This window comes from Temnothorax curvispinosus, unplaced genomic scaffold (assembly GCF_003070985.1).
Source record: "Temnothorax curvispinosus isolate PA1 unplaced genomic scaffold, ASM307098v1 QBEX01011959.1, whole genome shotgun sequence".
In the NCBI taxonomy this organism is placed as follows: domain Eukaryota; kingdom Metazoa; phylum Arthropoda; class Insecta; order Hymenoptera; family Formicidae; genus Temnothorax; species Temnothorax curvispinosus.
The window spans coordinates 607,563-635,501 of NW_020221739.1; the positions used below are offsets into that span (position 1 = coordinate 607,563).

Below are 27,939 nucleotides of genomic sequence, written 5' to 3' on the forward strand. Positions count from 1 at the left end.
CATTTATTGAATATATTTATGTGAACAAGAAGTTATTGAAATATATTTACGTTAAACGAAGAAAACTTGCTTGGATAAAGTCATTTTGTATATTTATATGGTTAACCAAAAAAAAAAAATTGAAATATAGATTTATTGCGTATATACGCAACAATATGAACGCGTTAATCAACTAAATTTGAGTACATAAGTTTGGACACTTTTTTTCTGTGCGATAAAAAGGGGTAAAGCTTGATTAATTTATTTTACACAAGTTTATTGAATTTATTCAATCCACTTATATATAAATGAATTTAACAATGCGTTCCCAAAACGTGCGCGGGAACGCTCTGCGTGCGGTCCGTTCGAACGGACTTCCTCCAGAACATTCCCATCCGGTTCGATTCCGTGCGTAGCGGTGCGGGTGCGGACTGTACTGCGGAGTCGCGGAGCCGAGGGGAATGACAGGCGGACAGATCGAGAGAATTGACGTGTGGAGGTGCGTTGTGCGTTAGCTTTGCGGAATCGGCCACCACGCAGGGTGGATTCGTGGCTTCGCGACCGGGGTCGTAAGGAAGAAAGAGAGAGAGAAAGCGAGAAAGAGAGAAAGAGAGAGAGAGAGAGAGAGAGAGAAAAGCGGTGGACGGACATCGTGAGTTTTTTTAACATTTGCAGAGAATGGCGAGCCACGACGAGTTGGTCTCGCAATTCGCGGACGTAACTGGTGTTGACGCCGAGAGAGCGCTATTTTACCTTGAGTCATCCGCATGGCAGCTCGAGGTGAGACAGCACATTTTTACGAAACGCGCCCACCCCAGGAGACCGAGGTTCCCAGCTCCCTCGCCTCGTACGCCTCGACGCGCGCCGTCAGGAAAAACGCGTGTCTCGATACGCGTCTCGGCACCAGTTTTATAACCTGTTGTCGCGCACGCCCGTCGCGAACGGGCTCGTCGTTAATTCCTCGGCGACTCTCTTCTCGGCCCGCTTCTTCTTCCCCCCCCCCGACGCGTTCGCCTTTTCCGAATCTAGGAGCTCTCACGACAGCTCCTGAACTCCACGATATAATTCCGTTCGACGAACGGCGAACCATTTAACCGGCGGGATTTAAAGATTACACAAGTTTGTCTCGGAGCTCGAGCCGTCGTACGCTGTCGTAAGGTTTCCTCGAGCCGTAACAGGATTGTCGAGGAGAAAAATTTCGACGGTCTTATCACACGCGTTGGCACGTAGTATTCCCTTTCTAGGTCGCCCTCACCAGCTTCTTCGAGAACGATGAGCCGGCCGAACTGGTGACCGAGAGCCTCGACATACAGCAAGCGGAGGGATCGGAGGATAACGCGGGCGCGATGTCGAACAAGCAGGCCAAGTCGGACTCGACGGAGTCGAAGGGCGCCAAACCGAAGCCCAGATTCGGGACGTTGAACGATCTACAGAATGCCGACACCAGTTCCGACGAGGAGGAGGGACAGGCGTTTTACGCCGGCGGTTCCGAGCACAGCGGTCAACAGGTACTGGGACCGGGAAAGAAGAAGAAGGATATTATCAGCGACATGTTCAAGACGTGTCAGGAGCAATCCCTCGCCGCGGATCCGCCCAAGATAGGCGGCCAACAGAGGCCGAACACGTTCAGAGGCACGGGATATAAATTAGGCCAGACTAGCTCGGATAGCGAAGGTAGAGACTCTCTCAAGCGTTTTTTTTTTATTGTTTTTACGAGAAATTGACAAACTGACGTTTATTACGTTCTGTATGTGACAATAGCGGTGATGGGAGCGAACGCGGATCAACAATCTTCGAACGGTCTTATTGTACTGAAATTATGGAAGGATGGGTTTACAATAAACGACAGTGAGATACGATCGTACGACGACGTCGAGAACAGGGACTTTCTCGATGCCATTAAGCGAGGCGAGATCCCGGCGGAGATTCGTCAACAGGTACAGGGCGCGGAAGTGCGGCTCGATATGGAGGATCATCGTCACGAGACTTATGTTCCATCGAAAACCAAGGTGAAAGCCTTCTCGGGAAAGGGGCACATGCTGGGAAGGTACCGTTAGAGCTTCGTCTCGCTCTTATTTTTTAGGAATATGATTCTACAATTGATCTCGGATTCGATTTCTGTATTCTTAAAATTTTATTCCTGTAACATAACAAATATTTCAGTCCATCGCCGGCTACCGTTGGCATGACGGTTGCGACAGATCCTGCTGATCAAGCCGCCAATGAGGCGCAAGCGAAAAAGGAACTGGAGCTAGATGCCTCAAAGCCGACCACAACGTTACAGATCCGTCTTGCGGACGGCAGTGTTGTAAAGGCTCAATTCAACCTGTCGCATACAGTCGCTGATCTTAGGCGATATGTAATAACGTATCCTTTGATCTAATGGTTTATTGATTCAACGCTTATATTTTTTTTTCTAAGTTAGAGCCGACTCGGAGAAAAATTCAGAGAGACAAATTTTTCTTAACATACAACGTCAGTATGAGACCTCAGTACGCTCTAAGGGATTTCAGTTTGTTAACTGTGTATCCAACGAAGGAGCTTGCGGAAGATAAAACGATCGAAGAGGCTGGTTTACAAAATTCGGCTATAATGCAACGACTGAAGTAAACTTTTTCTAAATTCCTAGATTGAATGATGTAACGATTAGACACCAAATATATGTTAAATCGCTTGAAAATAAAATTTCTATGTATTTTTATTAGGAATATAGCACCTTTTTTTCTTACTACGTTCTTTTCTTTTACTGTACGTTACCTATTTCCTATAATTGCATATTAATTTCAAGTTCAACAATGTTTCAAATTACTACAAAAGTCTAAAAACTAGACGCAAAGTTTTTAATTTATTTTTTTTCATTAAGCATTAGTTAAAAATTTTTTATAATATTATAATAAAATTGCCGTGTATGTTAACACACTTCTATTATTCTCATTACTATTATATATCACGGCATAAGAAATAGAGATGTGAAACAGTTGAAAGTAACAAGTAAGAATGCTTTATTATTGCTTAAGTTCAAAATTCGAGATGTATACAAAATATTAAAATAGCTGATCATGTCATGACTAGTTGTATATAACTATGACGTGACGATTAAGGCACCTAGTATGAAAGACTGCATATAATTATGAAATATCTATATATATGAATAAAATGGTATGCAAATGGAGCATTATCCAAGCTTGTGCGAATATTAACTAATTTGATTAGTCACGCAAAACTCTAATATCACTTTATATTTGCATCAAGCATATTGTAAAGTCCAAGATATTTCCTAAGAATCGACGAGTTTTGTATATCCTGGGCAAATCTCAAAATTGTGAGATCTTCTACTTCTCGTTTCTCTTTATAATTATTACAATACTTATATTGATTCACAGCGATCAAATCATTTCCTATTTCTTTGACGTACACGCGAGAATTCTGTAATGTTACGTGTGGCTTGTGTATATAAACAGAATGATCCTCCAGAATATTCATGTTGGTCTTCGTCTTCTTCAATATCGTCAGTGTAGAATTGGCATATGGTTTATTGTCAGCTTGTTGCGTGCAAAAAGTCATAATTTTCAGCTTGTAGCGATCGGCTCTGAATTTGGTTTGCTTGAAATCCGCCAACAGATCAATCGTTGCGTGATGGTACTTTAAATTTACATACTCATTCCAGGAGAGAGTAACGGCGTAAGCGGCATTATTATATGTACGATATAAACAATCTGTCTCGATGATTTCTCTTATCACATTTTGATCGATCTCCATGAAAGGGAAATTCCACGGTATAACGGTGTACGTAAATTTCCAAAAAGAAGTTGGATCGTTCGCCATTTCTTTTAGTCTGCTGTTAAATTCGCTTGAAATTCCGGAATCATATACGATGAAATTATCCATTCCGATCAGCGCGTGGAAGCTGATAAAGCCTATCATGTCTATCGACTTTGTTGGCTTCATCGACGATTGCGTCACGCACATTCCTATCCTGCTGTGGCTCAAGCTCCGCGGTTGGATTTTTATGGGAAAAATAGGCGCATAATTCAGATACTTGTTTGACTTTGTGACAAATGTTATTCCAGTGGGAGTCTCGTCGCTGGTGTACGCACAAACAAAATGATATCCTCCGTATCGTGAATTTTCTCCCAGACTTGAAACTACCGCGTTACCAATGGGAATAAATTTGAAACTCCCCAATATAGGTTTATTCTCATTCTCGAAGAAGACGAGACATTGGATATTTGAGACGCTGTTCACAGTTCCAAGCCCAACCGCTCGTATTTCTTTGTCATTGATGCCGTACGCGGAATATACATACAGATCATCTTCCAGGTGTTGCCAAGAGGGAATCGGTTCGTCAAATTTTGCGTTGAATACGGTGAAGCTTGTACTAAAGTTCGTACAATTCGCATCCGCTCTTCGTGGCCCAGGCTTCCCAAAGTAATTAAATACCTCTAAGACATACCTGAGCTTGTTATATTCGTGTCTATAGACGAGCAGAGATACGAGACTCACTACCGCTGTAACAGCTAAAGCAGCTTGATAATATTTTCTCATATTGTCGATGATTATCTTCATGTAACGTAGTCTCTAAGATAAATTCCTTATGTACAATACACTTCGTAATCCTCGAACGTTCTGAAAAAATAAAAATAAAAATAAAAATAAAAATTAACGTTACTCAACCCAGCAATGCTCATAAAGATTGCTAAGTACAATGCATACAGTTACGAATATTACTTTACCCTCTGTTTGTATCTCATCATTTGTAGCTGCAAGTACGTGTTATTTCTCGCCAAATAAACCTTTCATAACCTTAATGAAAGTTCATAATCAATTGTCCAATTTGACTCAACGCCAAATGTTTCGATCTTCGATATAAACATAAGTCAAGATTATTTGAGATACTGAGATTATTATGATACTTTAGATAGATTCCTATAATTTATTTTTTAACGATTAACCTAACTGCAATACACAACCAGAGAGAAACTTATATGTATGTATATGTGTCAGAAAGCTACCGCCAGTGGCGCCAGTACATATACATATACATCCACTTTCAAAATTGGTACTACGTAGCCACGTTCATTTTCCGACACTGCCGATAAAACATCATTTTGGTGCGCGTCCGTGCTACATCTGCAAATGTATATTTATAATATATTGATGATGGTTTCGATGGTCCCGTCCCACGAAAAAGGCCGGGATGGCCTCTCTCAGGCTTCTCTCTGACACTACTCTTTTTACAGATTCTCAGGCTTTTCTCTGCTAAGGTTAATAATTCATGCGTGAAGTTTCTCGTGCTGATTGGCTGTCGAATAGAGTTTTTAGAGTCCCGAGAACTTTTTCCGCAGGTGTCGATTTCAAAAAATTATATATACAAAATTTTGTTTACAAAGTGCAAAAAAGCGATAGAGGAAATGTAAGGAAAAATTAATAAAATAACGAAAACTCTTATAATTATTATATATTACAAATGCAGTCTCCTTATATGTACTTGTATACTATGCACAATCTATACAATTGCATATTGCTCGTATAATAGCTCCCGCACTTTGTAGTAATCCTCGGAAATGCAGCCTTCCAATATTACCTTCCCAGCTTCGTGCTAAAAATAAACATAACAATTACTTGTCTGGCTACATAAACTGGCACTTTTTACATTTCATTGTATTTAAAATAAAAGGCGAAAGAAATTTGAAAGAATAAAAGTGCAAAATATACTGGCACAGGGTGAATAATATCTTTTTTTTTTTTACTGATATATCACGAATAAAACAAACCCTTCTAACGGCTATAGTGTTATTGCAGCACCATAGTACTCCTCCACTAAATTCCGATGGAATGTTACTTTTGTTCAAAACCTGTTTAAAGTCGGATAGTTTCAATTCGTTTATGAACGTCGTTTGATGACCGGGAACCTGAAATGTATAATTTAAGATGTAAATTGAATTGCACGTTCCTTTATGTAGGTTTTACTTGCAATCTGTGCCTCACCTCATTTAATGGCAGTGGTTCCAAAGTCAGTATTTTGTCACTTTCATCAATCGCGTTCTCGGATTCAGTATCGGCAATGGCGTCTCGACAAACCTGGTCACGCGCCGTTATCATCGCATCTATCCATGCCACTTCGGAGTCGCCTTTACCCTTCGAGAAATTCAATCCGCTCACTAGAGCGTCGGTCAAACGTACCTACAATGAAAAAAAATAGATTTTACACCGATTTCTTAATTAATATAAATAAAAAAAATAAATAAAAATTATATTATTTAATGTTAGTAAAAACAACAACTAATAATTACTTGATAAATATGCGTTTCCGTCGTAGCGTCTAGCGTCTCTCCTCTGCCCGGAATAAATACTCTCGCACCGGTACTTTGCGCTTGCTGCGCTAGTATCTCTGTATCTTTAGGCGAACCTCTGACCAAGACGACTCTTCTCGGCCTTAGCTGCGCCAAAATTTTCTGTAGGGATTCGCCGTCGGATCTACCTTCGAAATCTATATATGTTACAGCCGCGTTAACAGTCATCGTGCGCGAAACTTGTACACATTTCGTCGGAATATCCATAGCTACTTCTGGATGATAATTAGCTTCCTCCTGCTTCATTTCTACGTTTTCCTTATTATCTTCCACTTCGGGCACAGTCTCTGCTATTTTATAATCTTCCGGTCTGCAATAATAAAAGAATACAAATTTATACTTACATATGCATATAATAAAGTACATATTCATAAAAATAAACGGCTAAACAAGCTTCGAGTTATTAATTACTGTTAAAATATAAATAAGTGTAAATAATTGTTTTAGCGTATTTCTAATATTTCTTTAACGTTTTGCATAGAGATATACAGATTTTCAAAAAAGATTAAATGTATATTTTCTTTATGTTAGAACTAGGCTTTCATTATATGTTTTTGTTTTGTTGAGGTATACTTTGTGAGATATATAAATATCCTTACTTTATGATTTCTCCGTATTCGTCTATTTTAATCTTTTCCTCCACAAATGGAAACATAGGATGTTGCTTCTTGCTTTGTTTAAAAAAGCCAGGCTTAGTTTCTTGCTTCACCAGTAAATCGTGCTTTCCTCTGCCAGTACCAACTTCTATTTCGTCTTCCGACTCGGAACTCACGTCTGCAGTTTCCCTAACAAGACGCATTACAAGCATAATTAGTAAAACATAAATTATAATTTAATGATAGATGGATATTTACATCTGCTCCTGTTTCATCTGCTCCTGCTTCAGCTTTTCTCTTTTCTGATATTCTTCCAGTTCAATACCTTCGAGTTTCACTCGTCTCCTCACTTCTAACGTAATGTTTCGATTACCTCCTTTCTCTACCAAGTCTCTGGCAAGTGTACCAGGAGACGTCCTACTCGTTAATATAATACTGTTTTGTGGATTAGAACACCATTGAAGAAATAATTCTCGGGAAAATCCGCATTCCATATCGGGAGTGCTTGCAAGAACCACCTAAATAACAATTTGAAATTAATCTTCGAATTAAATGATCTAAGAGGACTACAGATACTTTTAATCTTTTTACTTACCTTTGGACTTGCGACTTGATTCAATTCAGCCATACTGTGACAAAGTTGCAAATGTTTAAATTGAAATGGATTGTTGCGTGCGCCTTCAAAGCTTCTCATTAATTTATCACTCATCCATTCAATTTGCGATTTTGCGAATTCTACAACGTTGTAGCTCACGTTATTAAGAAGAGCTAATGAATAGGCAAGTAATCCGGATTCCTTATTACGCCACAGCTGATCCAACATGTGTGCCAGCTCCAGTACACGACCAGCCGTGTCTACACTGACCAACACATTTCCACCGCCTCGCAATGTTTGCAAGATATTAGCTAAACCACAAAAATAACAAATAAAAGATATCTATAGGCGTGTCTTCCACATTTATCTTTATCTATTTTAGTTTATGATTTTGATGAAGAATACGAAATTTACTCATCAACTTTTCATCCCTTGTTCTTCGTCTGGCTTGTTGATACGTGGCATTGAAAGCATCGGTTATCAATAGTGACGGCCTTTGCAATCTTTCCAATTCACAACCGTTCAAGTGGCGCTCCTTTTTGTGATTAAAATCTACGGCGTATATTATATCCTCTTCTCCAACTTTCACGATCTTCCAAATTGTCCCACCAATCATGTGTCCTGCCGGCAAGGGCGTCAATGTAACACCATAGCCTTTACCTTTCATCGATATACTTTGGTTGTATTTTAGCTGAACAATTTTATCAAATGCGGCATCAACGTCGTCTAGAGTAAATAGATCAAAGTCTTCCATGTTATGTCGGGACTGAAACCAATATAACCGGTTAAATACCAGTATTGATTTAAAATTAATACTTTTTTATATTGAAGGAACATACCTGATATATATCGTACATAAACATTTGGCCCATTTTGTAGACGGGTATGGTAGCGTATATGGGACAATTCAAGCCACATTTACCTACCAGATACGGTAATGCACCTAAATGCAATGGATCTGGATATGAAAGCAATACCGCATCTATCTGATGCACATGTCTGGAAACGTGAGCCATAAAAGAAGTAAATATACGAAGATTAAAGTATAACTTGTTACAATAAGTTACTTCATAAGTGATGATACCTCTTTAATTCTTTTATGAAGTCCTGGTCAAAATTTTCATCCCATCCACAATCTAATAATATCCTCAGTTCGTCCACTTGCAATATGTAGCAAGGTGGGGATTCATCCATCGCTCCGGAGACAGCGTGAAGCTTTATAATGGATGTCATTTTTGTATATTTTTTCTACAATATCACGAATGTGTAAATCTCAAGCGAATTATGTTATGAATGCGTTCGATACTAAGTCGTCAATCCTTAAAATTGTTCTTTTATACTTCATAGACTCCGAAACTTGATTCCTGTCATTTTAACCTGCAAAACAATGCCTTGTATACTTCGCCGAATAAAATGCAAATTAGTACTGAACTCAGACTTGCATTACATCTGAATTGAATTCGGATTATTTATCAAGAATCTGCGACAATGTATAATAAATTAGAAAGTAAACGAAAGTAATAAAAAGTTTGTAATTGTATCTGCAGCAACCATAAATACATAAACCTAACCTATCAAAAAATGATCACGCTGGCGGCTGGCGCCGCTGGCGGCTGACCGCGCTGGCACTGCGTCGCTGTGAAAAAAATCTATCACGTCGGCAAAGGTGCAAAAAAAATTCAAACAATGGCGCGAAAATAATTTCATACCACAATGACAGAATAATAAAATATCACATCCTTAATAAGGAAAAAAAATTTTTTTATATCCCAATGACGGAGAAATAAATATTTAATACTCCAACGGTGGCGCGAACATGTTTTATTGAACATGTTTTATTATCAAATCAATAATTACTATGTATATAACTCTCAAAGTACATATTATAATTAGAAATTAATTATAAGTAAAAATAATTAGTAATGGAATATAAGGATAATGGAAGATTTATTGAAATACATTTCAGAACATATATAAAATACATGTATTATTCATCTTATACATGGTCATTAATTTTTTATCTTACACATTTTAGCCCCAATCATCGCTATTTATATCTTGTACAATATCTGTGTCTTCTCTTGGCAAATCTTCATCCTCGATATTGTTGGTTGTCTTTTTCTCTTTGTTTTTCTTGCGCTTTTTCGCCTTATTCAATGACTTTTTCCTTTCTGTTTCGGATTCCGTTCCCTTTAATCGAAATTCAAGCTCGCTCTCTTCTTCGCTATCTTCTGCATCTCGCTCATCTAATTTCTGTTTCTTGGGTAACCTCACCGGTACATTGATTTCTTCTTCGTTCTTTGTAAGAAGCTTAAGCACCTGAGATTTGTGAATCTTAATCCAGGAAGCATAGAATTTGGCTATTTCTGTACCGTCCGTCTTCATTCTGTTTTCCCAATTTGTAATCTCTGCCGTGTTCTTCAGATCTACCGTTATTTTAGTACGCTCAGTTTCAATGTATTTTCTATTTTCCTCAATCATATTTAAAAGCTGTTTTATCTTCTTGCAGTAAGCTGCCACATGACATTTCTTCAGAAACGCCTTTAACTGCAAGATGAAACACACGTTAATTTAATAATTATAATATATGTAATAAAAATTAACATCTTCAACAGTTTCTATTTTTTTTTTAAGTACCTGTACTATACAAGGTATGTACACATCTGGGAAATATATTTTATGACTTTCGTTCGCTGCATTTTCCAAAATGAATTGATAAACGGTTTCGATAATACTATCTTTGAAACCATTCTCCGCCAATTGCGATTTTGACATCCTCAATATGCAAATAAGTGGTATAGGTTTCATTGTAACTGCTTTATGCCTCTTATTAAAATCGTAAGTGTCCAATATCTAAAAAAAATATTAACATACAATATTTACATATTGTACAAATATAAATGTTGTTTGAAAATTGAGAATAATACCTCGAGAAGAAATGGCAAAATAGGTATAAATGTTCCTGTTTCCTTAGAAATGGCTAGTAACATTTCTATACAGTGGAATCGTAATGGATAATATTGTGCCGTTGGAATGACTTTTATTGTTCCAACAATAATCTGTTAACAAATAATTTAATATAGTTTTCTATTAAACTGTTATATTATTTATATTATTTTTTTTGTTTAAGTTGATACCTGGACTAATGGATATAACAACGAACGTAACATCGACTTATCCTTTGATTTAGTTATTAATTCCGTCCAAAACCGTAAAGAGTTTATATACTGCCAGTTATATACAGCCTGAAAGTTTTCCTGAAAAAGAAAAGAAAAAGATTAAAATTTATGTTATAACGGGATGTTATATAAAAGGTACAATTGCTGTTTTAAAAATTACCTTTTTCTTTAATGTTATAGCGTTTCTTAAATTAATCGCTAATTGCCTGATATATAGAAAAGCATGATTGTACGAAACATCATGGTCAAGCAGATAAATTTCAATCAAAGAATGTTTCATAAAATTGATTCCTGGTAACGTATTAGGTGAAACAAACTTTGTATTCTGAACATATTTCACATACATGGTCTGAAAGAAAGAAATTTTTAATAACACAGACGTGATTGCAAACAGTCGGCATATATTACTTTGACTATAACACGTGGATCTCACCTTTAACAGCTTCTCTAACACAGACTCTTTCTTAGTTGCAATATGTAATATATTTAAGAAAGCTGTAACCCGAACAGTCTCTTCTGCAGTCGACCAAAATTTTATCAAAATTCTTAACAATGGTTTCGTTAAAGACGAGAATGAGCGAGTGTAAGGCAGCATTTGTCGTAAGTGCTTCAAAAGCACTGTAAGAATACTAGATGATGCTACACTTTGTAATAACTGTAAAAATAATATTTATTAACATCATATGTTTGTTATTTAAGTTAAACGAGATAATTGAAAATTTAACAAATACGTACTTTGATTAAATCAGACAAGTACAATTTTAAAATTACTCGTATTTTTCCGAATCTTTTAGATTTATGTACTTCCTGTGATTCCGGATCCAACTTTAAAAAGCGTTTAAATGCATCAGGCAGATACATTATGCATAGTTGCATTACACCATTAAATGCTAAAATTTTTTATAAAATTTTAATAAAATTAATTAAGAAATAGCAAGTAGCTTAATAACAGACGTTGAAACTTACCTGCACTTCCATCTACTTTATATTCCGTGGTCGTATCAGGTAATGCTGCGACGCTATCTAAGGCTGCATGGAAAGCGTCTACAGCACACTTAATAGTGATTATCGATCTACAAATAAAGCATAATGCAGTTGTATGTATATTCTACTATTGACTCAACAAAAAACAAGTGATAACTTACTTATCCGTTTGTATGTTTTGTTGCCAAGTTTTCAGTAATTTTAAAGTGATCTTCTTTTTAGAATCGCCTTCAGCCTCTTCTGGCTCAAAATCACTCTCGTCGCTAGCAACCTGCAAATAATATTGCTTGAAAATAAATACAAAATAAGTTAAAATTACGTTTGTAAAGAATATATACCTCTAAATTTTCATTGGGAACATGTCTATCATCGTTTATTGAAGAATTGTCATCGTCTTCATCGTCCGACACTCTAAAGTCCAGAAGATTTTTGTCATTTTCTTTCAGATATTTATAAAACTCAGGATCGGTGTCTTTCAATCTCATCAATGACTTTTTGTGCTCTGCAGGATCCAAGTCACCTTCACTGCTATCACTATCTATCTGCTCATCATCTTCACTGTTTTCACTATCCATCTGTTCATTATCTTCGTCGTCTATGTAAAAAGACAATAAGAAGTAAAGTAATAATTTAAAATATGAAAGGAATTTGTATGAATGTTTTTTTCTTAGATCATACCTATGTTTTTATCCTCTTCACCATCATCGCATGCATCGCTATCTGTTTCAAAATTTTGTCCAAAGAACTCTTCTGTGGTTAGTTTGCTCAAATCTTCTTTCTTTCTCTTGGCGACTCTCTTTCCTCTTGGTGAGTTAAGAGACTTCTGTCTTACTTTCTTCACCTTCATTTTGTCGATAAGTGAACTTTTACTGACTCGAGTAATCTGGAAAAAATATTGTAGAGTGTGTGATTGTAAAATATAAATGAACATGAGTGAGAAATAAGAGAGGATTAAGACGTTTATAACCTCTCATTTTTTTATTTTTAAACAGCAAACGAAAATTTATACATTATCTCGTTATTATTATAGAAATCTCGTTTCTCTTACCTGAAATCTTTACTTTATCAAATTATTAATACATAAATGCTAAATGATATATTTATAAACACAAATCTCCTTTGCACTTTGCACGTGCTTCCAGCCGCGCGTGGTCGGTGGTCTGGCGACGTCAGTGTCAGTGATGTCACTGCGTTTAGGGACTTTGTTCCATTTCCTGCTGTTCAGCTTGTTTTCTGCATTGTGCCACACTTCCTGCATTAAAAATAATTAATATATGTAATTTACAGTATTGGTGGGATTGGTATAGACACAGGTTAATTAATCTGACTTTTAAAGCATTCTAAAAAACGTAAAATAATTTATTGATCAGCTATAGAAGTCTATAAATCAATCTCTCTGAACACACGTGTTTTTATCTTCTCGCAAAGCTAACCCGACAGAGGTTTCGTGTCAAAACGCGTCGAATGAGCATAATATTTTATTGATATTCGAGGTGCAGCCCGTATTCTAAATAATTACCCTTTTTTTGTTTGTAACAAAGGTGTAATGTGAAATATAAAATTTACAGATTTATAAATGGCAGAGTTCAAGAGTAATTCAGATGCTGCGGAAACAGCAAGTGGTGCTTCAGACACCACATCTAGAATGGAAGACCAATCTGCAGAGGAAAGAAAGATACCATGTATCATCGTACTCGGAATGGCTGGTGCTGGAAAAACTTCATTTGTCTCTGGACTTGTTTCTAGGTTGTATAACATAGGAAAGCCATACATCGTTAATTTAGATCCTGCTTGTAAAGAAGTTCCGTATCCTGCTAATATAGGTAAAATAAACTTAATTAATATAATTTATACACAATAACTTACTATGCGGTGTAAAATATAAGTATGCATTATGATAAACATCATTATTGTTATCATTTGCTTTAAACGGAGCTATATTTCCTTTCAGATATAAGGGACACTGTAAATTATAAAGAAGTGATGAAACAATATAACTTGGGCCCAAATGGTGGTATAGTTACGAGTTTGAATCTTTTTACCACAAAGTTTCATCAGGTTATCGAACTTATTAACAAAGCCAGTAAAGAGCACAATTATGTAATTTTTGACACACCAGGACAAATTGAGGTTTTCACATGGTCGGCTAGCGGCTCGATTATAACAGAAGCATTAGCATCTCAGTTTCCAACCATCGTTGTGTATGTGGTAGACACCGTGAGAAGTGTTAATCCTGTTACATTTATGTCCAACATGTTATACGCTTGCTCTATACTTTATAAAACCAAATTGCCTTTTATCGTGGTCATGAATAAGGTAATTAATTCTCTTTATAACTGTATCATGTATGTTTTTACAATTTAGATACAATCACTTGATGCATCACTAATGTATTTCAGATCGATATTGTTGAGCATAGTTATGCAGTCGAATGGATGCACGATTTCGAAGCTTTCCAAGAAGCACTCGACAAGGAAAGCGGTTATATCAATAATCTTACACGCAGCATGTCACTTGCACTAGACGAGTTTTATAATCATTTGCAATGCTGTGGCGTTTCTGCAGTAACGGGTGCTGGAATTGATGAATTTCTGAAACTGGCTGAAGCTGCCGTAAAGGAATATGAAACGTAAGCATTGCCATATATTTTGAAAATCTACAAATTGCTATATCAATGACAGTAAATCACATTTATACAATATATCTTATTGAATTATGGGTTCCTAAAATGAGTTATTACTGTGTCACCTCCTTCATACTCCTTCACTCAACCTTTATTTTCCAATTATCTTACAAAACCAAAACGTACGTAGGGTGGCCGAAATTGAACCTAAAAAACTAGTCAACTACGAATCAACCGCTCTTACACAGAGTCACATGTCACCCCCGTATATTTATTATAATTTATGATACAAGTGTTTTATTTTTACAGAAGTTACAAAAAAGATTGGGAAAAACTTAAAATAGAGAGGGAAGCTCAACGAAACAAGACAGAGAAGGAACAATTAGAAAAGGCTAGTAAAAAAACAATTGGAGAAGCTGTAGCTTTTGTGACAACGGTTAATGATGGTCGTGACACTTCGGAAATCTATCTGAAACACGCATGTAATGAATCAAGCGAAGACGAAGACGGAACGGAAAACAATTTCGAGGAAAATGAAGTTGAAGAAAAGAAAGATGAAGTGTCATTTAGAAATTTCTTAGAGAGACATCAAATGGACCAAGCTAAACGAAGGAGTAATCAGGAGTCCGAACCTAATACAAGTAAAAATTGATAATCATTTTAATATTTTTACAAATTCCTTGAAAAATAAATTATTTAATAAAAATTACGTTTCAAAATGTTTTGGTTAAAAAATTGCTCACCTCATTTTTCCATTATAAAATAAACATCTTTTATTTAAACTTTAATTTTTAACACCGATATTTTTTACTATATGTACACTGTAGAGATCCTACGATTACAATGTGGATTTTATTTGTCAGTAGACTAATCATTATATTAAATAATTAAACGTAATGTATAATTTAACAGATATAATATCATTGTAATTTTACATTTTAATATAAATACTGTTTAAAAGAAAATCGAGATCAGTTCCAGGCTAATTTCACTGAGTGTTTTGAACGTTCAAGTGCGAGCTGCGTTTATCCATCGTAGCACTGCGCCAAGGTAAAGAGATCATTTTGCGTTCGGACGATGTATCTGTCTTTATAGGAACAAACGGCGAATATTTTATATTCCGTTCTATGGTAAGTTTCCGATTCGGAACATTGCTGAATTCAATCTCGTACAAAACAGGAACTGAAACATACACAATTATTAATATTTTAAGACATTTAAAACATCATACAAAATATTTAACATCACATATAATATTTGACACGTATAAACATCGTTGACATTATCAAAATCATTTTTCACGAAGTTTACCTCAATAAAGAAAGTTTGACACTAATAAAATTAATAATATTTGTTAAATATATCAAAGTATATTGTATATACATGGCAAAATTTTGACATACAAAATAATTATTAAAAACTCAAATTATATCCAGATTCTGATGGAACGAAATGCAATTGATTTTAATTGATCTCTATGTATTTATTGAGATTTCTCTCTTCTTAATTTCATCAAACATAGATATACTTTTACTAATTTGTCGCAATAATTTAAGCGTTACTACTATTAGCAATATTGATGAGAAAAATAACGCAAATTTTTTTAACAATTTAATATATTCTGGTATAGATAATCAAGGTCAATTTCAATATTTATTATACCTGTATCTTCTTGAGCGTTTCTTATCCGTTTTAAAGCATTATTCTTTGTTGTGATCAGTTTTTTTTCCTCCTCGTGTTCCCGTCGATATTCTTGGATAATTTGTTCCAAAGTTTTAGTCAAAGCCAACTATTGGGAATTATAACGTAAATATAAGTATTATTGCCGTATTATTGCCAAGAAGTCGTAAAATATTTTGAAATAATTAAGCAATTAATATCCATTGTTACATATTAAGCAATAAGTTAATAAATATTAATAACAATCCAATTTTCGTATAAATTTTTTTTTCTCACACTATACAACGAAAAAAAAGGGTGTTCTGCGTATAACTCATATTCAACGAATATACCTGGCATAGTTTTAAGCGAGACAGGTGATTCTCTTCCGAACGCGATTTCTCCTCCGGTCGCGAATTCTCCTCCGCACCTTTCGCCTCTTTTTCGTGCTGCGTGCATCGGCCCTTGCCGCCGCCGGACTTCCGGCACACCTCGGCCAGCAGGTCCATCCGGTCGGCGCGGAAGTTTTCATGCAGGAACTCGTGCACGTGCGGGTTGCAGGAGGTGCATACCGGGTCGCGGCCATGGCAGGTGACCTTGCGAAAGCCGTAGAGGTTCAGCTGCCTGATGAAGCTCGTGATGTTGCTCGTCTTGAAGATCGGCCGGCGCGCGTCCAGGTACTCCGCTTGGAATCTATTGTAATCGAGCAGTATCGTGTTGCCGTTCGCGCCCCACCGGATCGCCCCGGTCTCGCATTCGTTCACTATCCGCCAGAGCTTCTGCGGGAATCGCATCGACTGCAGCACGCAGTCCTCGTACATCCTCGCGGCGGTCATCGTTGGGGAAAAATCGGGAAAAATCGGGGCCCTGCGGGATCTGGGATCGAACGGCCGCCCGTCGCCGCCGCGCGCGCGAATCGTCAACGGCGCGTTTCGAACGTTCCGCGTCCCGTCCGGGTTTTGTGTTTTGTCGACTCCTGAGACTCGTTCCTCCCCCCTTCCCCCCGGAGCCACCTTCGAAACAAATTACCGTCGTATCACGGCAACAACAATCCAAGCGGCTCCCATACTTACTACTTCGCCGGCTTCGCCCTGGCCAGCCTGGCCTATATTTGAGCAGACTGGAGTCCTGGAGCAGCCTGCTCGACGACCATCAAGAAGAAGAAGGCTCCCATACTACGTTTGCGCGAGCGTTACTCCTGTAGTAACTTACGATAATTCCTTCGCGTAAACGAGTGAATTATCGTAAGTTACTACAGAAGTAACGCTCGCGTAAACGTAGTTACCAGTTCCACGAAACGGGTGCGTATCGAAGGATTCATCTTTTTACGTTCAAATCTGCGATTTTTTTCCTGGTCTCGAACCGTATCCTATGATAGTTTTCTACGTTTCTTTATCGTTCTGTGGATAGAAATCCACTCGGGCTTATTGTAATTTTTTTGAATATGTATATTGAAAAAAGTATTTAATACGTTGTGCACGAAGTGTCAATTTTTATACGAATTTTGAGTCGAGCGAAGAAAGGAAAGAAAAAAAAATTAAATTCATTAATTTGTCGCGATAATAAGCTTCTTTTTTAATAAAAATCATTTTTACAATACTATTACTATTTATAATTATCATACACTAGAAATAAACTTTTACGTAAAACTATCGAGAATACTTTCTATTTACATTTCTTAGTGACTACTTTATAGATTTCGCAAAAGGAGATATATCGATATATAAAATCCCAAATAATAAAAAATTTTACATATATTGTTGTGCTCAATAAGCGCAATATATGATTTCATTAGTTTGATCTTAACGGTTACTTTTTATTATCACTTTATTCTACTTATTTATTATCTTTAATATTGATACGCTTTAGAAACATTAATAAAATAGTTCTATCGTAAAAATGATCGACATTAATACTATCTTGTGGACGTGCATTTGAAAGCATTGATATTTCAAGCTTTCGTATACATTCCTTATGTATAACACATAATTTATATTTTTTAATGATTTAATGATGATTATTACGCGGCGGGAATACGTGCTATAATTATTTATTTGTACCATGGATTAGGGCTTTCACTTTGTTAACGATTAACCAGTTACTTAGCCGATAAATAAAGAGTGTAAAATCAATTTACACATTAGTTTAATATTTTGATTGAATTGTAATGTAACATCGTAGATGTTGGATGGATTATGACCTACATTTTTTATTGTAAAAATTTTGTCCGCATAGGTCTCAGGATGAGTCGAGTTACTGTAAAAATTTTTCGATTAATTAGAAATTAATCTTAGCAAAAATGCCTGTAGAAAAATCAAGTAAAAAAATTTACTAAAAAATTCAATAAAGAATTTTAATCATATTTAATTATAAATATATGTTTGTGAAATTTGAGAAACTGTAAAAATCGATTTCAAACTTGTCGAAGGATCTAAAAATTTAGTCTATTTATATATTTATTATATAATAGACGCTGGACATAGTGATGCTATGCTTTTATTATTCCGCCAAATAATAATGATGAGGACTATGTGCTTTATACTTTTAACTCAGCTTTGTGGTATAGACAGTAATAGAGTAAGCTGTGCACTTCACAAACAGAATATTACTGATTTTAATTGTCACTTCACAGGAGTTCGATAGGCTTCACACTTCTTCGTTTTATCCCTCACGCATATCGCGCTCGGAGCAACTTTTCGAGGTTGAAATTTAAAAGTTCTTTCACTGTTACGAATGTATCAGTCAGACAGAACTGGAAGAGCCTGCAGATACTCGCGAGGGATCGCAGGTGCCGGAAGCAAATAGCCGTCCGGATCCAAAACGTCCGGGGTGCGCAGCAGCACCGGGCCTTGCGGCGGTCTGGGCAGCGTCCCTTGCCGGGTCAGCTCGGCCTGCGTCTTTTCCAGCCTCTCCAGAATGTCGGGAAACTTGATTCGTTCCCGCGGCTCGAGTTTCCAACAATCGTGCATTATTTGGCAAACGATGGGCGGGCACTCGTCCGGCGGGACAAGCATCGTTCCTTGAAGTATGAGTTTCACGACCTGGAACAATCGTCGAAGAAACACGTTTGAAGTCTCCGGGCGAACTGATAAAAAGAGAGAAATATTGGCGTATGCTTGCACGTCTGACCTCCTCGTTACTGAATCCGTAATACGGCTGCTTTCCGAATGAGTAAACTTCCCAAAGGACAACGCCGAAACTCCATACATCGGTCTCTAAGGTAAATCGTCCGTACACCACGCTTTCCGGTGACATCCATCGTACTGGCAACAGACGCGATCCTCCAATCTGAAGAAGTCACGTTAAATATAATTATTATGTAAAAGTGTAATGAAGAGAGAGAGAGAGAGAGAGAGAGAGAGAGAGAGAGAGAGAGATTTGTGTGTATAAGTATATACACATTAAATTTCTAGTAAAGTACTCAGAAAATATTTGAACATTTGATCCAGGTCCGAGTCGACTTACTATTAGAAATAAAATACTCTTGTTTTTCGAGGTACTGATAGAAGGTTTGAATCCATTTCGTCCAGGTTCGAATGTACTTGAAATATTGCTTTTATTTTTCAAATTAATCATAGAGAGTTTGAAACTATACGCCAATAGATTCGAATCTATTTGTAAGATATTTAATCCCATCACTATTAATAACATCCATGTCAAAGAAACTGAGAAGAGAGTGAATTATATATATACGAAATCTCTTCTCAAAATGTCTCATGTCTTCGCGTACTATGGATACTAATTTATTTAAAGAAATATTCACCTTGTAATAGTCGCAAGTGTAAATATCTCGCGACATGCCGAAATCAGCGATTTTCACCGCTAAGCCTGAGCCCACCAGACAGTTTCGACACGCTAGGTCACGATGCACGAATCTTTGCGCCGACAGATACGTCATGCCGGCCGCAATTTGAATCGAGATCCAGTATAATGAGTCCTATAAACAAATAACACGTCATTCTCGAGTTGTTTCTACCGATAAAAAATTTCGCTAGAATAACGTTACATGAGTGATAATATAAAGACGCGATGCCGCGTTTCGGATAGGAGAAACGCTAACTTAATGTCACGCAAACTCGCGCGCGCACATGCAATGAATCACAATTCACGAGAATTTATATGACAACTCACGATTGAACGCGAAACTTCACCGCATATATATTCTGAAACGTTATCGCAAAATTTTCCTAACTAATTATCGGCTGTGATACGCGATACCTTCGTTAATGCTTGCAGTCCAGATTTCGACGATCTGAACTGCAAGGAGTTCGCCCGTAGGACCTCGGCGAGGTCACCGTACGGCATATACTCGAACACCATCCACGGATTGTTCGTCGCGTCTCGTAGTACCATGCCCTTCAGGGATAGAATGTTCGCGTGGCTGAACGTGGACATGATGTCCACTTCGCGCATAAAGTCCTGCTCGGTTTCGGGCGTGGCGGTGTCCTTCAGGACTTTTATAGCGACAATTTCCTTCGTATCTCCGTTGTACCACTCGCCTGTAAAATTTTTGAAAGATCTAACGTTGTAATATAAAATGGAAATTAAAAAAGTATGAGAAATTTATTTCGTAGTATTGTAGCTTGCTAATTTTGACTTCGGGAGAAAAGAATCCATAAACTGTCCCTTAATTAATTTCATTTTTATCAATACAAAATATAATTTTACCTTTGTAAACCTTTCCGAAACATCCTTCGCCGATGTCGTGCAGGAATATAAGATTTTCACGTTGTATTATCGGAACTCCCGGAGACGTGCAGGTGAAATATTGAGGATTAGACGTGTACTTATGCGCTAATAATAGTCCCTTCTTCAGGTTTATTGGCGTTCCCTGATAAAATGTGACGAACAAGATAATTATTTCAAATAAGTAAAAATTTGCAATTATTGAAAGAATTCTCCCCCTAAGATAATAGAAAAATAAGTTCGAGATAAATTTACTTTTAAAATATACAGAGTTTAAAAGTATAGCATAAATTGTTTAGAAAGAAGCAAAATTTTCCCAGAAGAACACATGAAAAATACAATGCAAATGTGTACAGCACTGTTTATGCATTTCAGGATGAACACGTTTCGACGAAGGATACGGCAACTTACATCTAGAGGACTTCTTTGCGACTTGATGCTGTAACTCCGTCTTCTCACGCCGTACACGACGCTTAGTAAGAGTACAATTACCGCGACGAAAGCAACAGCTACTCCTATGATTTCAGGTACCTTGTATTTCAATCCCTCTAATACCTGTCGCGTCGATTTTAAATAATTCATTACGGTTGTAAGTAGCTCGTAAACAATTGCACTTATTCTAGGTATCGAAATTTATGTAAAACTTCTGACAAGCAGTAAATATACCTGCTCAGCTTCCGGAAGCGCGTTCGTGCTATTTGTGCTGTTGTTCCCGCTTGGAGGTATCATTATGTTGTGTATAGGACGAGGCGTTAGAGAAACTAAAAAATTATTATCCTATTACATTATTATATTAATTGTAAATGCTGATTTTATCTTTATCGCAATAGTTTTTGCAACCGATTAGATTTCCATTAATTAATTATCATCTCTAAGTCAATCTCGACTTTTCAATCGCTAACCACTGTGGCGAGCTATTTTTATATTTATCTAAAATTGCTCATCTACTGTAGTAAAGCTTCTGCTTATAAAAGAGTAGTCGAGTAGCCTTACCGATTAGACGATTCGGACATCGTAAATCCGATGTTGGCAGCGACAGGTCGTGAGGACACACGCATTTCGACGTGTTATTCGGGAAGGGATAACAGGCCGCTTCTTTTCCGCAAATCTGCGGATGATCCTTGCACGCTTTGATCTCGGAGCCCCCGTAGTCCGGGGGCAATTGCACTATTACATCTGGCTGATGTTGATTGGAAGCCGTCACTGATAAATCTGCAATAAGAAGACCATTTGTTCTTTAGATCTTATGCTCTCCCTCAGTGCCACAGTGGCGGATCTGTATTTTCAGAAGCCTGAAGCTATATTATAAAATATTAAAGGATGAAATTTAAATGAGTTAAACAACATTTTGTTATTTTGAACTGCCGTGTATGTCAAAATTTATTATTTTAACTCAAAACACTAATTTTAGCTTCAATGGTTTAGTTAAATTAACGACATGTTGAATAGAAGCAGTGGCGACCTATAGGAATGATTAAAAATAACTCGAATTGAATATAATTTGACACTACGAGTTTAACAGTAATGACTCTTCTAAAAAGAAGCTTGGTTTATTAGTAGCATTTATTTATTAGTAATAAAGTTTAACGTAACAGGTTTTATTACTTTCGCTTTGTTCGTGTAAAATGTACACGGAAAAAATGATATTGTATTAATAGCATTAATCTAATTGAAAATAATCTTGTTAATTCAATACGTCATGCTCTTGTTTTAATATACTGTTGTTGAATTAACAAGATTATTACCAATTAGATCCTAATACATCATTTTTTTCCGTGTAATTAAAATTGGAAAATAATTTAACTACGTTGGGAAGATAATATCTCATTGCTCTTGAAGCAAAAAATTGTGTATTAAGCCAATTATTAACAGAATTGAGTATCTCTACAGTCTCTTTCTTTAACGAAATGACTATAAATGAACATTTCAACAGAAAATCCGTTTTTAGATAAAAATTCGATATTTGCGTCGAAGCCTCCAGCTTCGAATGGCTCGCATTGAGATAAAACGTATAAAAAGATGGAAGATATATTATTATATTTTAAAATGTAATTTAATGTATAGGAACAAACGTTCCTACGGGGAACGTGGTGGATGGACCGTTGCCGTCGCCGCGGCGGCGGTCGTGCCGGGAAGCAAAAGAGATCGCCGTCGCAGATCCGCGGGATCGTCGCAAACGGCCCGTAAAGGGCGGCCAGGGAAGAAAAAGGGCCGCATATTTGGATTGGGCACAGGAAGATAGAGACAGTGAAGGCATTCATTTGGTAGCTCTTGGAGCTTGTAACGGGTCAAAGCGTTATCTCTGCGGTCAGCGCTCCCCGACAACGAGTCTCGCTATGTGTACCTATTATCGCCCCGTATTCCGTGCCCGCGCCGAAGTATCTCCATTACGAGATTTCCCGCATTTACGAGATCGACCGTTTCTCGGCGCGAGATCGATCTCGCCGTGCTTTCGACGACGACGCCGCCGCGCACGGCACGGTTCGTTATTCGAAGTATAACGTAAGATGTAACGTAAACGAGTTAACGATTCGTCGCGTCAGCCTTGGGACGAAGATGCAAGGAGGGAGAAGACGGATCTCTCCTTCATCGCGAAAGCGCGATGCGACCGCGTTCGAGACGAACGACCATCTCGTTTGACCATCTCTCGAGAGAAGGGCCCGCCGCCGCGTTGCCTCCCGGAGGATCCCGCGGACGAGTTTTGCAATTTATCGAGGATTAATACTCGCTTCGATACCGTCCAGCACAATCAATTATGCCGCCGCAGACATCGTGATTTTCGCATGTACGCCACATTATTACTGACCTCTGCTCTTTGCCATCGTATACGCGGCATAGAAAACCACTATTGGCTCCGCCGGCTGACCCTCGATAGCACGAGTATCGCGTGGCAAAGCTCGCGCAGAGAATTATTTTAGTTTACGCCTTGCGTCCAGTAATTATGATATAATGCCAAATTATCCGCATAACTCCGTCAGTTTTGTAAGAATTCGACTCGATTAATTTGTTTACCAATTAACTAATCTTAATGACGCTCTCCGATAAATATTTGGTCTTCATTATTGAAGAAAACTTTTAAGGAAAGCCAGTATTATAGTTGCTTTTCTGCTATTTATTTTAAAGTGTCTCGATAAATGAGCCTTGAATTAAAATTTGTGAGAAAAGGAGATTTATGTAAATTTTATGTACGAATTGCAATAAGTTGTTTTCGGTTGTACTCTAGAAGCTCTTTGTGCAAAAAGGTGTTTTATTTTATAATTGGTTTATACTGTTTATAGAGTTGTCGATGCCCGAAATTTGGCTTAAGAAATAACTGCTCTGAAATTGCAAGGAGTACTGTCATTAAAATTCAGACGTGTAGATTCTTAATTCGAATTCTCGACTATATGTTAAGATACTTCGCTGTAGCAACAGCTATAGTAGCCAAGCTGACGGGTGCTGTTGTCTCAATAGAAACAGTAACAGAATGTAATGACATTCGATCCTAATTGAAATCTATATATTGTCTTTTAAATGTTATGGTTAATGGTAAATTTGGAAATTTCAATGCACGTGCGGTGAGGCACGCGTTTATTTGCACAAATCCAAGCTTTAAGGCGTACAGACTACAATAGAGGCATTATACGTGCGGACGCCTCATCCTGCCTAAACGTGCGATTCGTGAAGGGATCGAAAGAGATTGGTGAATATATCGTGGGGCGCTCGTCAAACAATATATAGATACACATAAATATATATACAGAATGGAATCTGCAATCAGTATATGAAACGACAGATTCCTTATTTAACTTTAAACTTCCTATGGAGAAATATCGAGGAGAAATCGCGAAAGCTTCTCATTTTCTACATTTGTTCATAATCTTATCTTGGTAATTGCATGAGTCTGTTTTATAATTAAGGCAAAATTCCGTTGAAACGCGAACTTTGAATTAAATAAAGATTCAAGTTTTGTCTCTATTTACATTCGTTATTACACACTCCCAATCTTTACTGTGTATGTGTATGTGTGTTTGCGATGATTTAATACCAAGTTCATAAAAATAGAAAATGTTTATCTTCTTCTTGCGGCATTACATATGTAATGTAATTCTAAAAATTTGTCGATTAGTGCGATATTATCTTTAACACTGTGAATGCAACAAGTGTGGTTTTTATCTCGAATCGGACTTATCGAAAGGTCGAAAGTGCGCCCGATATTAAAGATAACAGCAAAGGGCAAAAACAGGGTTGGTTTCTAATTTCTTCCCAGAGGAACATTTGTCGAAGGAAAGAGATAAATTTAGTTCAAGCAAGATAAAAAAGCAAATGGTAGATAAATAGTAGATAAATGTTTCCCTAGTTTCTTTATGTTTTTTTCATATAATATATTCAATATATTCAATAAGTATATATTTACACAAAAAAATATAATATAGCGTAATACATACAAAGTACGTATATAAAAACACAATACATTTAAATTAGCACTGTGACGTAGATAGGATTATATGTTAATAGGTAACGTAAGATGCTTTATCGCAAATAAATATAATTGCCCCATATTGTTAATTGCTAATCGTACAATTTTTGAACATTAATATTTACGAGACTCGTCGCAAGTTATAAATTTACATAAAACGTTATTTTAATTTATTATTTAATTTTATAAATTCTCCAAATTTTCTAAATTCTTATAGAATATTGAGCAGAAATAAATATTTCTAGGTCATACACAGATATGATTATACCGATTCGTCATTAAATTGCTTCATTTATTCCTAGAATATCGTAGTCACTCTATTTCTTATCTAACATAAGCTAAAACATTTGAACATTAGTAATGCGCTATGCAAGCAAAATTTGCGATAAAATAGAAATAGAAACATATATAAATATACCAACCGAAATTTGTCTGAAGTAGCATTATTTCACGAAACGTTAATGTAATCCTTATCGGTTTAACGGTTTCTTATAAGTAACAACTGCAACGTCGAATACAATTTGTGAAGTAATTACGTGTATCGTTTTCACTGATTATAGTAGATTCTTGGTACTTTACGCAACAGGCCTAATTGAATTTGATACATATTAGATGACTCTTGTTCCACGAATCTATTAACTCAACGAGACGCGGAACACAAGCTACCGTGTGTATTCAGATTCCTCAAAAGAAGCTTTCAGGATTTCTCCAACGTAAGCAAACACGTGTGTCAAAACAAACTTTCAAATCTTTATAAGCATTTAATTGCACACAGAAAATATACAACAATAAAAATTGTTTATAAGAAATGTATTTTCCTTTAAAAAAAAAACTGCATAATTTTTTCCGCATCAGATCTGTATATGACACATTATAATTCCTGTTTCTAATATTAATGAATTACATTTTTAATGTCTTAATATTTTTGTAGAAAAAAACGTTATATCGGATTGGCAAGGAGAACGTGTCCAAATTTAATGCGGTAAACATGACGGATCATCTGCATGTGCGAAATTTGCGCGCATCTTACCTGTTCGCATTTTTGAAAAGGAGAGGCCTCTTTTCCTCGGCATTCTTCTTCCGATATATCGTGTGCGTCTGTGCAAGTAAACGACGAAACCACCCTCGCCGGTCGGAGAAAATAATTCCTCGCACTCGTTTGCCGCACTTTGCACTCTCTCTCCTTTGCTACGAAGCGGCAATTACCATCGACGCGCTAATTGCATCGGCATTACTTTGGCGAGAGAGGTATTGCCGCCCCTATAAACGTCACATCGAACCTTGATATCCATGGACCAAGGTCTTATTAAAAAAAAAAAATTGCCGAGAAATTGCCGTGGACGATAGTTGCGACGATATGATAAATCACGTCTCTCGCATCTCCTCTCTATCTTTCTACTTCGTCTTACATCATACGCACCATCACGTGACACATAATAAGATATCGACTAATCTTCGCATTTTTGTTTTTTCTCTACATTCCCGATCTGAATTTCGCGTATCCGTGTCTCAAATTCCTCCGCGGACTTCCGTCGTCGGCTTTTTCCCGTGATGCTGGCCGAGATCGGTCGCGAAGTGACGGCGGGTCATATTGTTTTGGAGAACGGAAGTCCTTTCGAGCACTCTTTCCGTATAGGAACGGTGGACGGGGCGTGGGTGGGTGCAGAAGCCTTGAGCCGGAAGCCGAAACCTCGGCGCGACACCCGGCCTGGCCTCGGAACGGGTTAAACGGCGTAGGTGGAAGCCGGGCGACGGAGTGAGATGTATTCTCTCTTCGATGAACGCTTAACCGAAACTGAAGAACCGCCTTCGAGACTCCCTCGCTTTGCGCTACGCGCGCACGGAGCTCGCGTGTGAGCGCGTAAAGCGCATCACGCACACATGCACGCGCGATCGGGATTTACGCGAGATTTTAACTCGGTTCATCATCGTCTTGTCGGTCCGACCTACGCTATCGGAGAGAGAGACGGTGGTTCATCTTAAGCCTCCGAATTTCTTAAAGAAGGGTGCGTCTTCGCCCTCCTCCTCTTCCTCCCGTCACGCGGCTCGCACCTGACACGTTTCAAACCGTCCACCTACGCGTTCGCGTGAATATCATTGCCGTATGTTACGAAAAATGACAGAAGTTTATGTCGTGAAGATATAGAGGTTGTTCCGGTGACCTCCTCATTGTTAAATTCGTAGTGTCAAATTATATTCAATTTGAGTAATTTTTAACCATTTCTAAAAGGTTGCCACCTGCTGCTCCTACTCAATATTGATCGTTAATTTAACTAAACTAGTGAAGCTAAAATAATATTGTTTTGTGTTAAAATAATTTGACATTTGAATTTTGACACACATGATAGTTAAAAGTAGCAAAATGTTATTTAAATCAAGGTATTAATTTAAATTTCATATTTTAATATTTTACAGTGCTCAACGTGCGAGAGACAGTAGCCGAAAAAATGGCCGTTGCTTCGAGGCAATCTTGGCGATTCGTCGAAATTAGCTGTTAGTTGTTTTAAGACAGCGATTTTCCTGGGAAGATATTGGGTTATTTTATCTGGAGATGGGTAATTAATTCGTCTGTGCAGATGCAAATACGCGCGTCATATCAATACGTACTGTCCGTAACACGCTGACGCTATCGCGACTGCTTATCGTTTATTTATTCTCAATCGAAGGAAACACACGTCACACAGAGATATTCCATCTAATTACTTTTTTTTTCTAAATTCGAAATGTAGTGCATTCGTGGCAGCTGAATGAAATGAGAATCGAATCATCGTTTTGTAATCAGAACTGTCAGAATGTGGAGTAATCTTTTGATTTATAACTTGATCG

At 37.3% G+C, this 27,939-nt stretch overlaps 7 protein-coding genes across 11 annotated transcripts; 2 read left to right on the forward strand and 5 right to left on the reverse strand.

Annotated features, from left to right (window-relative positions):
- Nucleotides 1-381: 381 nt before the first annotated feature.
- LOC112462026 (NSFL1 cofactor p47) lies at nucleotides 382-2,707 on the forward strand. Of its 2 annotated transcripts, XM_025027533.1 has the most exons (6): nucleotides 388-478; nucleotides 655-759; nucleotides 1,224-1,653; nucleotides 1,741-2,026; nucleotides 2,143-2,346; nucleotides 2,460-2,707. In XM_025027533.1, exons 2-6 carry the CDS (start codon nucleotides 658-660, stop codon nucleotides 2,587-2,589), a joined length of 1,152 nt encoding a protein of 383 aa, XP_024883301.1. In that variant the 5' UTR covers nucleotides 388-478; nucleotides 655-657; the 3' UTR covers nucleotides 2,590-2,707. The 2 variants fall into 2 exon arrangements, with proteins under 2 accessions (XP_024883302.1, XP_024883301.1); XM_025027534.1 differs by lacking the exon at nucleotides 655-759 and having other exon boundaries at nucleotides 382-478.
- A 250-nt stretch (nucleotides 2,708-2,957) lies between these two features.
- On the reverse strand, nucleotides 2,958-4,994 carry LOC112462025. Its single transcript, XM_025027532.1, has 2 exons — nucleotides 4,713-4,994; nucleotides 2,958-4,605 (listed from the first exon to the last, which is right to left on the reverse strand). Exon 2 carries the CDS (start codon nucleotides 4,543-4,545, stop codon nucleotides 3,211-3,213), a length of 1,335 nt encoding a protein of 444 aa, XP_024883300.1. The 5' UTR covers nucleotides 4,546-4,605; nucleotides 4,713-4,994; the 3' UTR covers nucleotides 2,958-3,210.
- Nucleotides 4,995-5,419: 425 nt separating this feature from the next.
- On the reverse strand, nucleotides 5,420-9,099 carry LOC112462011 (probable cleavage and polyadenylation specificity factor subunit 2). Of its 2 annotated transcripts, XM_025027501.1 has the most exons (11): nucleotides 8,971-9,099; nucleotides 8,608-8,900; nucleotides 8,363-8,522; nucleotides 7,938-8,289; nucleotides 7,524-7,834; nucleotides 7,187-7,446; nucleotides 6,932-7,117; nucleotides 6,273-6,642; nucleotides 5,968-6,162; nucleotides 5,754-5,891; nucleotides 5,420-5,578 (listed from the first exon to the last, which is right to left on the reverse strand). In XM_025027501.1, exons 2-11 carry the CDS (start codon nucleotides 8,754-8,756, stop codon nucleotides 5,486-5,488), a joined length of 2,214 nt encoding a protein of 737 aa, XP_024883269.1. In that variant the 5' UTR covers nucleotides 8,757-8,900; nucleotides 8,971-9,099; the 3' UTR covers nucleotides 5,420-5,485. The 2 variants fall into 2 exon arrangements, with proteins under 2 accessions (XP_024883269.1, XP_024883270.1); XM_025027502.1 differs by having other exon boundaries at nucleotides 8,608-9,099.
- A 394-nt stretch (nucleotides 9,100-9,493) lies between these two features.
- Nucleotides 9,494-12,841, reverse strand: LOC112462041 (nucleolar complex protein 2 homolog). Its single transcript, XM_025027565.1, has 12 exons — nucleotides 12,735-12,841; nucleotides 12,365-12,569; nucleotides 12,025-12,281; nucleotides 11,848-11,957; nucleotides 11,669-11,775; nucleotides 11,438-11,592; nucleotides 11,136-11,357; nucleotides 10,863-11,051; nucleotides 10,661-10,780; nucleotides 10,451-10,582; nucleotides 10,161-10,376; nucleotides 9,494-10,070 (listed from the first exon to the last, which is right to left on the reverse strand). The coding sequence occupies exons 2-12, from the start codon at nucleotides 12,531-12,533 to the stop codon at nucleotides 9,555-9,557; spliced, it is 2,193 nt and encodes a 730-aa protein (XP_024883333.1). The 5' UTR covers nucleotides 12,534-12,569; nucleotides 12,735-12,841; the 3' UTR covers nucleotides 9,494-9,554.
- An 83-nt stretch (nucleotides 12,842-12,924) lies between these two features.
- On the forward strand, nucleotides 12,925-15,018 carry LOC112462042 (GPN-loop GTPase 1). 3 transcript variants are annotated; one of them, XM_025027567.1, is made up of 5 exons: nucleotides 12,925-12,999; nucleotides 13,255-13,509; nucleotides 13,638-14,002; nucleotides 14,086-14,315; nucleotides 14,619-14,961. In XM_025027567.1, the coding sequence occupies exons 2-5, from the start codon at nucleotides 13,263-13,265 to the stop codon at nucleotides 14,959-14,961; spliced, it is 1,185 nt and encodes a 394-aa protein (XP_024883335.1). In that variant the 5' UTR covers nucleotides 12,925-12,999; nucleotides 13,255-13,262. The 3 variants fall into 3 exon arrangements, with proteins under 3 accessions (XP_024883335.1, XP_024883334.1, XP_024883336.1); XM_025027566.1 differs by having other exon boundaries at nucleotides 12,932-13,179; XM_025027568.1 differs by lacking the exon at nucleotides 12,925-12,999 and having other exon boundaries at nucleotides 13,263-13,509; nucleotides 14,619-15,018.
- Nucleotides 15,019-15,113: 95 nt separating this feature from the next.
- On the reverse strand, nucleotides 15,114-16,948 carry LOC112462043 (heat shock factor protein 2-like). Its single transcript, XM_025027569.1, has 3 exons — nucleotides 16,322-16,948; nucleotides 15,972-16,098; nucleotides 15,114-15,491 (listed from the first exon to the last, which is right to left on the reverse strand). Exons 1-3 carry the CDS (start codon nucleotides 16,802-16,804, stop codon nucleotides 15,298-15,300), a joined length of 804 nt encoding a protein of 267 aa, XP_024883337.1. The 5' UTR covers nucleotides 16,805-16,948; the 3' UTR covers nucleotides 15,114-15,297.
- Nucleotides 16,949-17,589: 641 nt separating this feature from the next.
- Nucleotides 17,590-26,886, reverse strand: LOC112462065 (high affinity nerve growth factor receptor-like). The gene is made up of 9 exons (XM_025027613.1): nucleotides 26,144-26,886; nucleotides 21,648-21,866; nucleotides 21,321-21,415; nucleotides 21,066-21,209; nucleotides 20,637-20,799; nucleotides 20,187-20,467; nucleotides 19,732-19,905; nucleotides 19,098-19,256; nucleotides 17,590-19,009 (listed from the first exon to the last, which is right to left on the reverse strand). Exons 1-9 carry the CDS (start codon nucleotides 26,184-26,186, stop codon nucleotides 18,707-18,709), a joined length of 1,581 nt encoding a protein of 526 aa, XP_024883381.1. The 5' UTR covers nucleotides 26,187-26,886; the 3' UTR covers nucleotides 17,590-18,706.
- Between the last annotated feature and the right edge of the window lie 1,053 nt (nucleotides 26,887-27,939).

What these genes read in the sequence shown, in the direction of transcription:
- LOC112462041 (XM_025027565.1), bottom strand. Translation starts at nt 12,533, where the DNA reads ATGAAGGTGAAGAAAGTAAGACAGAAGTCTCTTAACTCACCAAGAGGA. An exon ending in TGTTAGAGAAGCTGTTAAAG is followed by an intron (nt 11,052 to 11,135) that starts GTGAGATCCACG and finishes TCTTTCTTTCAG; the next exon opens with ACCATGTATGTGAAATATGT. An exon ending in TGTTATATCCATTAGTCCAG is followed by an intron (nt 10,583 to 10,660) that starts GTATCAACTTAA and finishes ATTTGTTAACAG; the next exon opens with ATTATTGTTGGAACAATAAA.
- LOC112462026 (XM_025027533.1), top strand. Translation starts at nt 658, where the DNA reads ATGGCGAGCCACGACGAGTTGGTCTCGCAATTCGCGGACGTAACTGGT. An exon ending in CATCCGCATGGCAGCTCGAG is followed by an intron (nt 760 to 1,223) that starts GTGAGACAGCAC and finishes TTCCCTTTCTAG; the next exon opens with GTCGCCCTCACCAGCTTCTT. An exon ending in AAGGGGCACATGCTGGGAAG is followed by an intron (nt 2,027 to 2,142) that starts GTACCGTTAGAG and finishes CAAATATTTCAG; the next exon opens with TCCATCGCCGGCTACCGTTG.
- LOC112462042 (XM_025027567.1), top strand. Translation starts at nt 13,263, where the DNA reads ATGGCAGAGTTCAAGAGTAATTCAGATGCTGCGGAAACAGCAAGTGGT. An exon ending in TTATCGTGGTCATGAATAAG is followed by an intron (nt 14,003 to 14,085) that starts GTAATTAATTCT and finishes AATGTATTTCAG; the next exon opens with ATCGATATTGTTGAGCATAG. An exon ending in GCCGTAAAGGAATATGAAAC is followed by an intron (nt 14,316 to 14,618) that starts GTAAGCATTGCC and finishes TTATTTTTACAG; the next exon opens with AAGTTACAAAAAAGATTGGG.
- LOC112462025 (XM_025027532.1), bottom strand. Translation starts at nt 4,545, where the DNA reads ATGAAGATAATCATCGACAATATGAGAAAATATTATCAAGCTGCTTTA.
- LOC112462065 (XM_025027613.1), bottom strand. Translation starts at nt 26,186, where the DNA reads ATGCCGAGGAAAAGAGGCCTCTCCTTTTCAAAAATGCGAACAG. An exon ending in CGCTTCCGGAAGCTGAGCAG is followed by an intron (nt 21,210 to 21,320) that starts GTATATTTACTG and finishes TCGACGCGACAG; the next exon opens with GTATTAGAGGGATTGAAATA. An exon ending in ACACTTGCGACTATTACAAG is followed by an intron (nt 19,257 to 19,731) that starts GTGAATATTTCT and finishes TGACTTCTTCAG; the next exon opens with ATTGGAGGATCGCGTCTGTT.
- LOC112462011 (XM_025027501.1), bottom strand. Translation starts at nt 8,756, where the DNA reads ATGACATCCATTATAAAGCTTCACGCTGTCTCCGGAGCGATGGATGAA. An exon ending in AACCACTGCCATTAAATGAG is followed by an intron (nt 5,892 to 5,967) that starts GTGAGGCACAGA and finishes TATACATTTCAG; the next exon opens with GTTCCCGGTCATCAAACGAC. An exon ending in ACACTATAGCCGTTAGAAGG is followed by an intron (nt 5,579 to 5,753) that starts GTTTGTTTTATT and finishes GTTTATTTTTAG; the next exon opens with CACGAAGCTGGGAAGGTAAT.
- LOC112462043 (XM_025027569.1), bottom strand. Translation starts at nt 16,804, where the DNA reads ATGACCGCCGCGAGGATGTACGAGGACTGCGTGCTGCAGTCGATGCGA. An exon ending in CTCGCTTAAAACTATGCCAG is followed by an intron (nt 16,099 to 16,321) that starts GTATATTCGTTG and finishes AATTCCCAATAG; the next exon opens with TTGGCTTTGACTAAAACTTT. An exon ending in AAACGCTCAAGAAGATACAG is followed by an intron (nt 15,492 to 15,971) that starts GTATAATAAATA and finishes TGTATGTTTCAG; the next exon opens with TTCCTGTTTTGTACGAGATT.